Source organism: Cardiocondyla obscurior, linkage group LG02 (genome assembly GCF_019399895.1).
Source record: "Cardiocondyla obscurior isolate alpha-2009 linkage group LG02, Cobs3.1, whole genome shotgun sequence".
NCBI classification, from domain to species: domain Eukaryota; kingdom Metazoa; phylum Arthropoda; class Insecta; order Hymenoptera; family Formicidae; genus Cardiocondyla; species Cardiocondyla obscurior.
This window is the reverse complement of record NC_091865.1, coordinates 1,832,297-1,842,953: the sequence shown is the minus strand read 5'-3', so window position 1 is coordinate 1,842,953 and position 10,657 is coordinate 1,832,297. Positions and strand designations below refer to the sequence as shown.

The window sequence follows — 10,657 nt, the reverse complement described above, 5'->3', positions numbered from 1 at the left end:
ACCGTAAATTAAAGCGGCTATTCAAATCGTGCACCCACGTAGATGGTTGAGAAATTCAAAGTAAAAAAAAAAAACGATTAGGAACCTTGATTAACTCGATTTATCGGCGGCCGTCGGCTCTCATCAGTACATCAAACTGACGTCGACGGTGCCACCAGTCGGTGGACTGTCGTAATGTAGGTGCGTGAAGTGCATACAGTGCACGAGCACTTGTTGACTTATGTTTGCTTGTTATTGCTGACTCAGAGACGCCGCAATTTGATTTATCATTTAGTATCAACGTAATTAGCAGCGGTATTGTGAGAAATAAATCGGGACGACTTTGAAGAATATAAGCAACGATTTTACGCGAAATTGCGATTACTTTTCACCATTGAAACAATTATCTGAAAAATGGCTAGTCACTTTGGAGAGGTAATATTTCCATCGTCAAGAGCTTTTTGGAATGACGAGGAAGAATATGAGCCAGAGAACAGTTCAGAACCTTCTCCGTAAGTTTAAATAGCGTAATGTTAATTATCACGTTGTAAAATAATCCAAAATTAATCTGATTTTATTATTAATTCTTTTTTTTCCTTTTTTAGAAAGTTCTATGCTCGCTGGTTGAAACCTAAACCAGAACCTATGCAAAAGCTAATCATAATCGAAGGGGAACCATTAATTCGTAATATTAACAATATTCTCACATAATGAATCTATTGACTTTTGAATACTCTTAATTCCTACATCAATTATTTTATTCTAGCTCTTGTAGAACGTTTGTATCCAAAAATGAAGCAAATGTGCGTTATAGAAAATGAAAATCATCGAAATGTTTCAGTCATTTATCAAGTTGACAAAGAAATATATCTGTGCATAATTTTGCCACAATTTGATGCAAAGAATGCCGGACAACTTGTAGATCAGGTCTATACTTCATTGACATATAATATATTTGTCTACCTGCCTTTCAATATTTTATTTTATACTTTAATATCTAAAAAAATATTTTTTTTGGACTTATATTTGGATTGAATTTATATTTACAGATGCACGATTTGTTTCTAAGTTCTGAAAGCACCATTTCAATAGTGTGTCGTCATATATCACAATATCAAAACACAAATGTCCCAGAGGTTCCTTCATTATTAAGAATGTTAACTACCAAAACGGCAAATGTTACAAATTGCAAGATTAAAGCATTGGAACAACCTAATATTATATTTGGAGTCGGAGCAGGAGGTTTGTATTTATATAAAATACTAATTTCGTATTGTGAGCAGAAGATGTGTACATTAAAATTTATCTGTTTTAGTCCTATCTTATGCCGAACTCAAAGGCATACCATCCAAGTTGTATATATTGTATATCGACAGTTTTACATTGGATTCTACATGTGCAGAGCCAATTTTGCAACTTTTAACTGATGAAATACCCTGTAAGATACAGCGACCCACGTTTACAGAAAATCCGTTTAGTAAAGGAAATCTTTACATGTGAAATGTTTTAATTCATTCCATTCTTTACCATCAGTATCCGAATCAATCAAATATAATAAAAAAAGTATAAATCAAACGTTAATATTTTACTTCTTATTTATATTACTCGAACAAATCATGCACACGCTTCGCGTGCGCTTTTTTGCGAAAGGTCCCAATTCGTGTGCGTCGTTATAATTGGGGACATTAATTAATTATAAAAATTTCTACATGATGATTACATTATATTTAAGCATGCGACTTACCGATCTGCATGAGCTTCAGCGGAGTTGTAAAATTCTGCCGGTGACTGTAACATAAAAAGAAAAATATTAATGTAGACGTGTTAAAAATAGTTAATATTTCAATAAAAAAAAATTACGTGTATGTAGTTGATTCTTTAATACACAAATTTTTTTTTTAATTAATAAAATGACAATATTTAGAAAAGAATTAATCCTCACCTAAAAGTTGCTCCGCCGATGTATGATGCCTCCCGGGCCTGCTCCTCCTCTCAGATGGGACGTGACGAGCCATCCTTCCGCGCACTGGACACTCGCGAACGCACTTCCGTAAAAAAATAATTTTAAGAAAAAACGCGCGATAACTAGCGGCACTCCCGACACGACCGACGAACCGGCTGCGGTTCGTATATTAATTAATATCGGCGTGCGGCACTTTTTTTCACTGCACAGCAGCGGAGTTCCTCTTGATCTGTAACAGATAAATGACAAAATTATGTTGTAGATTCGGAATGTAATTCGGAATATAATTCGAAATATAATTCGAAAGAAAAGCTGATACTACTTACCCCTGGGTTGCTCCGCTGGTGCAGGATACCCTTCCTGGGCCTCCTCCTCCTCTCAGGTAGCACGTGTCGAGTCCTCCTTCCGCGCACTGGACACTCGCGAGATAGTCCACGACACTCCCGACCGTTTGAAATCCTCGAATTCGACACGAGAAATGGGCTACACCGCACGGATGCCTCGACATTTTCGTTTCGAACTGGAACCGCGTGCTCGCCGGGACCTCTAGTAGTACGCAATAGCACGAGCACCAACGTAATCCGTTACGAGCTCGAGATCAGGCGATCGATGGAACGTTGTGATTAGTCGGCGCGCTAGGGTTTTCTATCACCCCAAACGAAAGAACCAATCAGCGTCGGTTTTAAGCTGCAACATTAAAATTCAACTAATTTAGGCATCACGTAAATTTTTTACAGATAGGAAAAATTAAGAAAAATTGGAAAAATTCTTTATTTTATTTATAAAAGGGAAAATATCACAAAAAGAAGAGAGTTTAGAATTATACATGTTGTATATGCTATAAAAATACAATATACCTACATACATATATATATATATATATTTATATACACACAAATTTACAATTAAATGGACAATCTTTACTGTTCAAAGGATTATCTTTACAATAATAGCATTGATGTAGTTTAAATTAAATGGGCACGATAGTTTTTTCTTATGGTTGTGGCGGATAATAATTGCGTGGTGGTGCGGTCGGCGGAATTGGATTATTCGCTGAGAAATACGACGCGTTTGTCGGATATGAATACGGCTGAAAAGTCGTTTGGTTGGCAGTCGGCGGTGCTGGCGGCGGTGTGGGACGAATAGTTGCCGACGATCCAATGTGGTGTATCGTTGGCACAATGTGATTCATTGTATTTACGGGAGGAGGAGGAACCGAAACGTTCGTGGGTGGAAACGCAGGTGGATAACTCGTATTAGATGTAAAATTTGTCGAGTATGTAGGAAAATGTGCCGCTGAAGTATCTATTGGTTTTATCGTATCCGTTATTTCCGTAGTTGGACATCCATTTGCAGAAACTGTTGATGCTTCGATGCTCTTAGAAGATTTCCCAGGTGTAACTGCTACATATGCAATAATTTTTTATTGCTTGAGTTATTTGCTTTCAATGCAACTCAATGCTCGAATTATTTTCAAATCGCAAATATAATATAAAACACATTTTAATTATACAACTGATATATTTGTAATTATAATTTGTTGTCGCTTACCGTTTGGTGTATTAGATGCAGATTCTATAATAGCAACAGTAACAGCTCGTTCTCTGCACATTTCACCGGATGGTATCATAGGTGGTGAATCTGGTGGTTTTGCATTATTAGCTTGTGAATATAAATCCAATACTTGATGACAAATATCTGAAAATACATTTAAGATATTAGATACATTGCTGCAGTAACAGATGTAATAATGTCACAACATGGCAAAAAAATATTTTAAGACAAAAACGACGCGATTACCTTCTAAAAGATCCATAGTGACATCTTCAACAAACATATCCCACCAGCGTAAATGTTTCGTTTGTCTCCCAACCCAATCTACCACATCAAATTTGCTTAGCTTTCCTGCCAAATACATCAGAGCAACCGCTATGATCTCAGGCTCCCATTGTAGTGATAAGGTGGTGCATAAACTAAAAAAGTAATGTAACAACAAACTCTTTGTCACATCATTCATTATTAATACAGAATATTTTATTATTGCTTTGTATCCTTGTATACCTATCATTAACAAATGTCCAAGCCATTTGGACCATCTTTTGTAACTTGTTTTTGTCACCTAAAAAAATAAAATTTTTTTTTATATTTATATATTTTGACAATACACTTTTCTTAATAATATATACAATAATTTAATAATAAGTGTAATATTTAAATTACCTTTCAGACACTTTGCATATTTTAATAAGTAACTATATGGATGTTCCACTTGCAAATCAAATTTTATTGTCTGTAATAAGATTCTCTCCAAAATCAATACTTCTTCCTGCAAAATAAAAGTCAATATACATTTGTATATGCATAATACTGTTCATTCCTTTAGAAACAATATACCTTAGGATCTTCTCCAAATGTTATAAATTTTTGCTCTGACACTAAAGTCTTGGCAGTCCTTATAATATCCTTACACTTTTTTGGAGTTTCTTCTACTTTTCCAGCCAAAAGTAAGCAGCAGCAAGCTGTTACCTAAGGCATAGCATAGAAATAATATAATTTCAAGACATACAAAGATTTGAACTACAGTTGGTCCAATGTTACAAATGTTTAAAAGCATTCTTTTTTTTTTTTGCCGGTATCAAAAAAAGAAAAAAGGAACACTGACATATAAAAGCAAGTATGTGACGCGAGTGTTAATGCAAAAATCAACTGTCAGGTGACACATGTAATTAACTTATTTATCTGATAAGATACATAAAATTATAATTATATAAAGATGCACTAGTGCATATTGGTATAAATAAATGCGCGTACTTACATATCGTGGAAAAGTCTTGAACGAGTGAAACATGTAGAACCGATGAAAATAAACAACACCCGTTGCCATCGTGTTATAACCTAAATCCATTTTCGTGCCAGTGTCTATAATAAAACGTGCGCCTTCCTTGCGGTATCTGCATTCCGTCTCGTAGTCGATGCCATCCTGAATCGACGGAGTGTTGCGGAGTTCCTTTTTCTCGTAATACCAGCACGGCATGCTTACACTTTAAATGAGACACTTTAATACACACTATAATTAAATTGTTAAGTTCTTGATGTTCACGTCAGGTTTAAAGTATTTAGCGTTACGGTTGACTACATATCGCTGAGATTTTCTTTTCTCCGACGTATCTCGACTCGTTCACCGGTACCTTTACTTATTTCAATAACTGGCAGTTTGCCCTTTCGATTAGTTAATTAATTAAATAATTAATGATACGCGAATTAACGTGACTGAGTAATCCGGCTTGTGGAAAAACTGCGTAGAGGCTCCACGGAGTAAGGGAGTGCGAGAACTGCGTTCGAAAACTTCATCCTCGCGTACCCGACTGTTCGAGTAATTCGAGTGTAGACAGTAGACCTGATTTTCACACTTTTCAATTAATCCGATAAGTTAAATTTTTAAAAAAGCACAAATAAAATTGTATATTATATTTGTTAAATTTTATTTATGTCTAAGTTTATATGGAGTGTTCGAATTGAGTCAGCAAATGAAAGAAGCGGCCAATCACAGTGGAAAATGACGGTCTTAACTTCTACACCGAGAACGGATGTCGTGCACCCAGCACAGTGCATACGCGACGTGAATCTCTCATATGACGCGCGCATGGTTCTACACATGTAAGTACATACATCATCGAACACGGTGATGGTGGTAGTGATTGATGGTTGACCATGGATTTTTGCTGTTAATTTTGCCGAGTGAGAACGTCTGCATTAGAGCTACGAATAAACGCTCGTACGTACATTGTATAAAACAGGTTAATAAAATAAGCGTCACGCGAAAGCGTTTGCAATTTCGAAAATAAACAAAACTTTACATATAATGCCGTTGGCAACTCTAACGGCTCCTTGGACCGAGCACCGTACAAATGAAAAGGTAACGCTCTCTTAAATCTCTCCAATTATTTCCCTTGCTCTCAACATTCTTCTTCGTCTCCTCGTTACGATAAACTGTAAACGAAACCATTGCCACTTTTCGAAAAATATACTTCCTCTATTCTCTTTTCTTTTTTTTTTTTTTTTACATTTTATAATCGAAAAATATTTTACCTTCAAGAATGCGGATTAATGTCTCTTGCATCTGTTTAGCAAAGTACAGAGATTCTTCCGGCTGAAAATCAGGAGGAAATGGTTGCTCAAGGGATTGAGAGATCAAATGGCTGCTCTGAATCTCATGAGATTGAAGTACGTGATATGGCAAGGGATGGCTATGAGAAAGCTGAGCCTTCCCACTTTGAATTATTAAAAGTCCTTGGCCAAGGATCCTTTGGCAAGGTAAGAAAACATGATTAACTCATATTGCATATATATACACTTACATATCAAATATAAATGCAGTATTTAAATTATTTTGTTGCATTGTAAAGCTGTACATCTACATGTAATTATATTTTTTTTTATATACTGTTTGCAGGTATTTTTAGTAAGAAAAGTTGTTGGAAAAGATAGTGGAACTTTATATGCTATGAAAGTCTTAAAAAAAGCAACTTTAAAAGGTATCTGAAATTTAATTATACTTTGAAATGTTAACATATGGTCTCAGATTATTATATTTATTATATAAATTTTTTTTTAGTTCGTGATAGAGTCAGAACCAAAATGGAGAGGAATATATTGGTGGATGTGGAACACCCATTTATTGTCAGATTGCATTATGCATTTCAAACTGAAGGAAAACTTTATTTAATTCTAGACTTCCTGCGAGGTGGCGATCTCTTTTCTAGATTGTCTAAAGAGGTGATTGTTACTTGAAAATTTAATAAATGATACATCTATATTAATTAATCCTAATTTATTAATAATTGAAACAACTCGGCAGATGTTATGACATTACGATTGCCATACAATATTTAATTATTTGTATTTATCAATGTGCAATTAACGTTTTAGGTAATGTTTACAGAAGAAGACGTAAAGTTTTATTTAGCCGAGCTTGCACTCGCATTAGATCACATACATAAACTCGGAATTATTTATCGTGACTTGAAGCCTGAAAAGTTAGTATTATTTACGATATTATTATCGTGTATGTATTTTTAATAGTAGAATTAGTTATTAAAAGTTTTTTTTTTTTTTAGTATTTTATTAGACACAGAAGGTCATATATCTTTAACTGATTTTGGCTTGAGTAAGCAACCCTTAGACGATTCAAAAGCGTATTCATTTTGCGGCACTGTCGAATACATGGCACCAGAAATTGTTAACCGAAAAGGACACACTTTTACAGCAGATTGGTGGAGTTTCGGTGTCTTAATGGTTGGTTGAAACTTGAATAACATTTGTACATAATATAGTGTGATCAATGAAACGTATCATAAATGTAAAAAAAAATTTATAAAGTTAACGTGACTATTTTCGATAATTTTAGTTTGAAATGCTGACGGGCGCTCTTCCATTCCAAGGTACAAACCGTAAAGAGACAATGACGCAAATTTTGAAAGCCAAACTTGGAATGCCACATAATCTTTCTTCAGAAGCACAAGCGCTTTTGAGAGTATTATTTAAGAGAAATCCAGTAAATCGCCTTGGAGCTGGTAATTTAAAAGAGGGATAAGAACCTTGTATTATTTCGACATTTTATATGAAAAAATTAGCTTTAAGTGATGTACATTTGCTGTCATATGACGTGTGTTTAATAATTTTCTTATACTACCTTTTTTTTTATTCCTCAGGTGGAGTAGAAGAAATTAAAAGCCATGTCTTTTTTAATACTATTGACTGGGACGCTCTTTACAAAAAGGAAATAAGACCACCGTTTAAGCCAGCTGTTAGGGAAGACGACGCGTTTTACTTTGACAATGAATTTACCTGTAAAACGCCTAAAGGTAATTATTTTTTTTAATAAATCGAAGAAAAAGAAAAAAATAATCAAGTTTAAACTAATAAAAATTTTTTTTTGTCTTTAATGTCTTTAGTAAAAGTACATAAAGGTTTTTCTTTTTCTTTTTTTTTAGATTCTCCCGGAGTACCACCTAGCGCAAACGCTCACGAACTATTTCGCGGATTCAGTTTTGTCGCACCGTGTTTGCTCGCAGAAGCGGATCGCGCTATACTCCCCGAATATAGACACTATGACAACATAAGTGCTACTTTTCCAACCTATGTTAATCCTGTTTCTATAACTGATGAATATGAATTTAAACATGAAATTGGCAGAGGAAGTTACAGTGTAGTATATTTTGCTATTCATATAGCATCTAAGATGGAGTATGCTGTGAAGGTAATATTCTGTTAATAAAAAGTATGAAGTTACTAAAAAGATGTACGAAAATAGAAAAAATTATATTATAATTTTTTTTCATAAAATAGGTGATTGAGAAGTCGAAACGGGATCCGACAGAGGAAATAGAAATTTTATTACGATATGGTAGGCATCCCCATATTGTAACGTTGAGAGCAGTTCACGAGGATGATAAACGCGTGTATCTCGTATTGGAACTTTTACGCGGCGGTGAACTTCTCGATCGTTTACTTCAAAGACGAAATTTTACCGAAAGGGAAGCTGCCGAAGTCATTTATACTGTTACAAATGTAGTGCATTATCTTCACGAGAACGGAGTAAGTTTAATCTTTGAACGTACGCGAAAATAAAATCTGTAGAATATTTATTGCAATCCATACGTTTATATATAGTTTCGTGCATGCGATAAAACTATAAAAAGCTATAATAATGTTATTAAAAAAAAAAAAAAAATTAGGTTGTTCACAGAGACTTAAAGCCATCAAATATTCTATATACGAAATCTGGCGGTGATCCAACAACGCTTTGTATATGTGATTTTGGTTTTGCGACACAATTACGAGCGGAAAATGGTCTGCTAATGACACCCTGTTATACAGCCAATTTTGTAGCACCCGAAGTGTTAAAACGTCAAGGATATGACGCAGCATGTGACATTTGGTCACTCGGAGTCTTATTGTACATTATGCTAGCTGGGTATTCAAAATTTTTATATTGCGATTTATTCTATATAATTATAATATATTCGAAACTTAATCTAATTTTATTGTATTATGCATAGATATACGCCTTTCCGTAACAGTCCTGGGGATAGTGCGAACGATATATTAGACCGTATTGGCTCAGGCTATATAGATGTGGAAAGTGGAATATGGTGTCACATTTCCACTGAAGCAAAAGAACTCGTTAAAAGAATGCTACATTTGGATCCCACCCGGAGACCTACGGCGGCTATGATTTTAAAATATCCATGGATTGTAAATCGACATCGTATCCCTCCGAAAGTATTGCCAGATGTTATTAAAGATCCACACAGTCTAAAGGTACATACTTATTGACATATAAAAATGCATGTCATTTTCGAAAATTTATTTTTTAATTCTTCAAACTATTATTAATTAATTATTAATTAAAAAATTATTAATTAAAAGGAGACACTCATTTCAAGATCGCCTTAAGTAAGCCTTAAGATGAAAAGGCTTCCGATTGAATTGTAATATGTTAAGACTGTACTTAAAGTAATTTTAAAGCCTATAATTACAAAATCTACAAGATTATATATTTCCAAGCTTATCAAGTACTATTATCTTACAATGAATTTTAATTTTAGCTGGCGGTCGCAGAAACGTACAGAGTAATCGCGAGTAATCCGAGATCGCCGCATATTGGTCCTGTGGTTATGTCTGAATTAGCACGTCGTAGAACGCAAGGCAAAACCAGTGGTCTTACCCAAGTTTAACTTCCGTACCCTTTGTACAGATTTAACTTTTATCTTAAAATGGAAATATCTAGGATAACAAAATTATATTTCAAAGTACAAGCAAAAATAGTTCAAAGTGCCCATATTGTAAATGATGTTAATATCATCGTGGAAAGTATGTAACGGAACATTTTATGATAGTGAGCCGAATGTGATATTTATTTATAATTAATTGTGTTTAATATTTGAAATATGTACCTATACGAACATAAATACGTATGCACATACAGATACATACGCCATAGATATACCTATATTAATCATGTTACCATTTAAAAGAAAGTGCAAAAGATTCCAGTAAAAAATGAAGTAATTATAACAGTTTAAATATTTTTTTTATACTTGATTGCTACTTCTCGTAGATTTTTTATTACAATTGTGACTAATGTAAAATTTTATGTGTGCAATGTATTTTAGTTAGATCAAGTCGATGTTTTTATTTAATGTACAGCGAAGGACAGATACGGCGTTTTCTGCAGCGACAGCGTCTAGCGTACGTAACTCTAGACGGCAGAGACAGGGGATGAGAGAACGGAGAGAAATCGGTCATCGGCAATCCGGCCGGCGCGGTACATACATGTGAATCTCGACGCACACGACGCTAAAGTCACGTTCGCTAGCTGCCGTCGCCGTATCTGCCTTTCAGCGTACGTCAGATAAGTGTTTCATTATTTTCCCTCAAATTCGTGATTTATAATTTTAAAATAAAGATGTCGATGTTTGATTAAATTTGAATTCTGAACGAAATCTATGATGATTACAGTAATTACAAATCAGAATAAAATTGATATATTATTGTCTTATTGTAATATTCGGTTAATGTATTGTTAAATAAATTAATGGTTATGATATAAATTATTCTTATACTAGTCTTGAGAAATTTTTGCACGCAAATTTATTTAAAATTTTTGGTTATTGAATCGATAATTTCATGACATTGTCACCGCCAACGATA

The 10,657-nt window shown here is 34.2% G+C and overlaps 3 protein-coding genes across 3 annotated transcripts; 2 read left to right on the top strand and 1 right to left on the bottom strand.

Moving 5' to 3' along the window:
* The first annotated feature begins 47 nt into the window (after positions 1 to 47).
* On the top strand, positions 48 to 1,554 carry Psmg1 (Proteasome assembly chaperone 1). The gene is made up of 5 exons (XM_070671676.1): positions 48 to 491; positions 585 to 664; positions 746 to 906; positions 1,029 to 1,221; positions 1,295 to 1,554. The coding sequence occupies exons 1-5, from the start codon at positions 394 to 396 to the stop codon at positions 1,477 to 1,479; spliced, it is 717 nt and encodes a 238-aa protein (XP_070527777.1). The 5' UTR covers positions 48 to 393; the 3' UTR covers positions 1,480 to 1,554.
* A 1,201-nt stretch (positions 1,555 to 2,755) lies between these two features.
* On the bottom strand, positions 2,756 to 5,283 carry Cyck (cyclin K). Its single transcript, XM_070671635.1, has 7 exons — positions 4,758 to 5,283; positions 4,337 to 4,468; positions 4,163 to 4,268; positions 4,004 to 4,061; positions 3,743 to 3,915; positions 3,494 to 3,640; positions 2,756 to 3,346 (listed from the first exon to the last, which is right to left on the bottom strand). Exons 1-7 carry the CDS (start codon positions 4,974 to 4,976, stop codon positions 2,937 to 2,939), a joined length of 1,245 nt encoding a protein of 414 aa, XP_070527736.1. The 5' UTR covers positions 4,977 to 5,283; the 3' UTR covers positions 2,756 to 2,936.
* Positions 5,284 to 5,757: 474 nt separating this feature from the next.
* On the top strand, positions 5,758 to 10,277 carry LOC139111356 (ribosomal protein S6 kinase 2 beta). Its single transcript, XM_070671614.1, has 13 exons — positions 5,758 to 5,858; positions 6,071 to 6,256; positions 6,396 to 6,477; positions 6,558 to 6,718; positions 6,872 to 6,978; positions 7,060 to 7,237; positions 7,350 to 7,515; positions 7,654 to 7,806; positions 7,936 to 8,201; positions 8,291 to 8,539; positions 8,680 to 8,918; positions 9,004 to 9,265; positions 9,553 to 10,277. The coding sequence occupies exons 1-13, from the start codon at positions 5,805 to 5,807 to the stop codon at positions 9,679 to 9,681; spliced, it is 2,232 nt and encodes a 743-aa protein (XP_070527715.1). The 5' UTR covers positions 5,758 to 5,804; the 3' UTR covers positions 9,682 to 10,277.
* Positions 10,278 to 10,657: the final 380 nt, after the last annotated feature.

Bases quoted from the DNA above. Each gene is read 5' to 3' on its own strand.
- Psmg1 (XM_070671676.1), top strand. From the start codon at position 394: ATGGCTAGTCACTTTGGAGAGGTAATATTTCCATCGTCAAGAGCTTTT. The intron at 665-745 runs GTAATATTAACA...ATTTTATTCTAG, and splicing joins CGAAGGGGAACCATTAATTC to CTCTTGTAGAACGTTTGTAT. The intron at 907-1,028 runs GTCTATACTTCA...TTATATTTACAG, and splicing joins CCGGACAACTTGTAGATCAG to ATGCACGATTTGTTTCTAAG.
- Cyck (XM_070671635.1), bottom strand. From the start codon at position 4,976: ATGCCGTGCTGGTATTACGAGAAAAAGGAACTCCGCAACACTCCGTCG. The intron at 4,269-4,336 runs GTATATTGTTTC...TTTATTTTGCAG, and splicing joins CATTTGGAGAAGATCCTAAG to GAAGAAGTATTGATTTTGGA. The intron at 3,916-4,003 runs GTATACAAGGAT...TTACTTTTTTAG, and splicing joins TGGACATTTGTTAATGATAG to TTTATGCACCACCTTATCAC.
- LOC139111356 (XM_070671614.1), top strand. From the start codon at position 5,805: ATGCCGTTGGCAACTCTAACGGCTCCTTGGACCGAGCACCGTACAAAT. The intron at 6,719-6,871 runs GTGATTGTTACT...TTAACGTTTTAG, and splicing joins TTTCTAGATTGTCTAAAGAG to GTAATGTTTACAGAAGAAGA. The intron at 7,238-7,349 runs GTTGGTTGAAAC...CGATAATTTTAG, and splicing joins GGAGTTTCGGTGTCTTAATG to TTTGAAATGCTGACGGGCGC.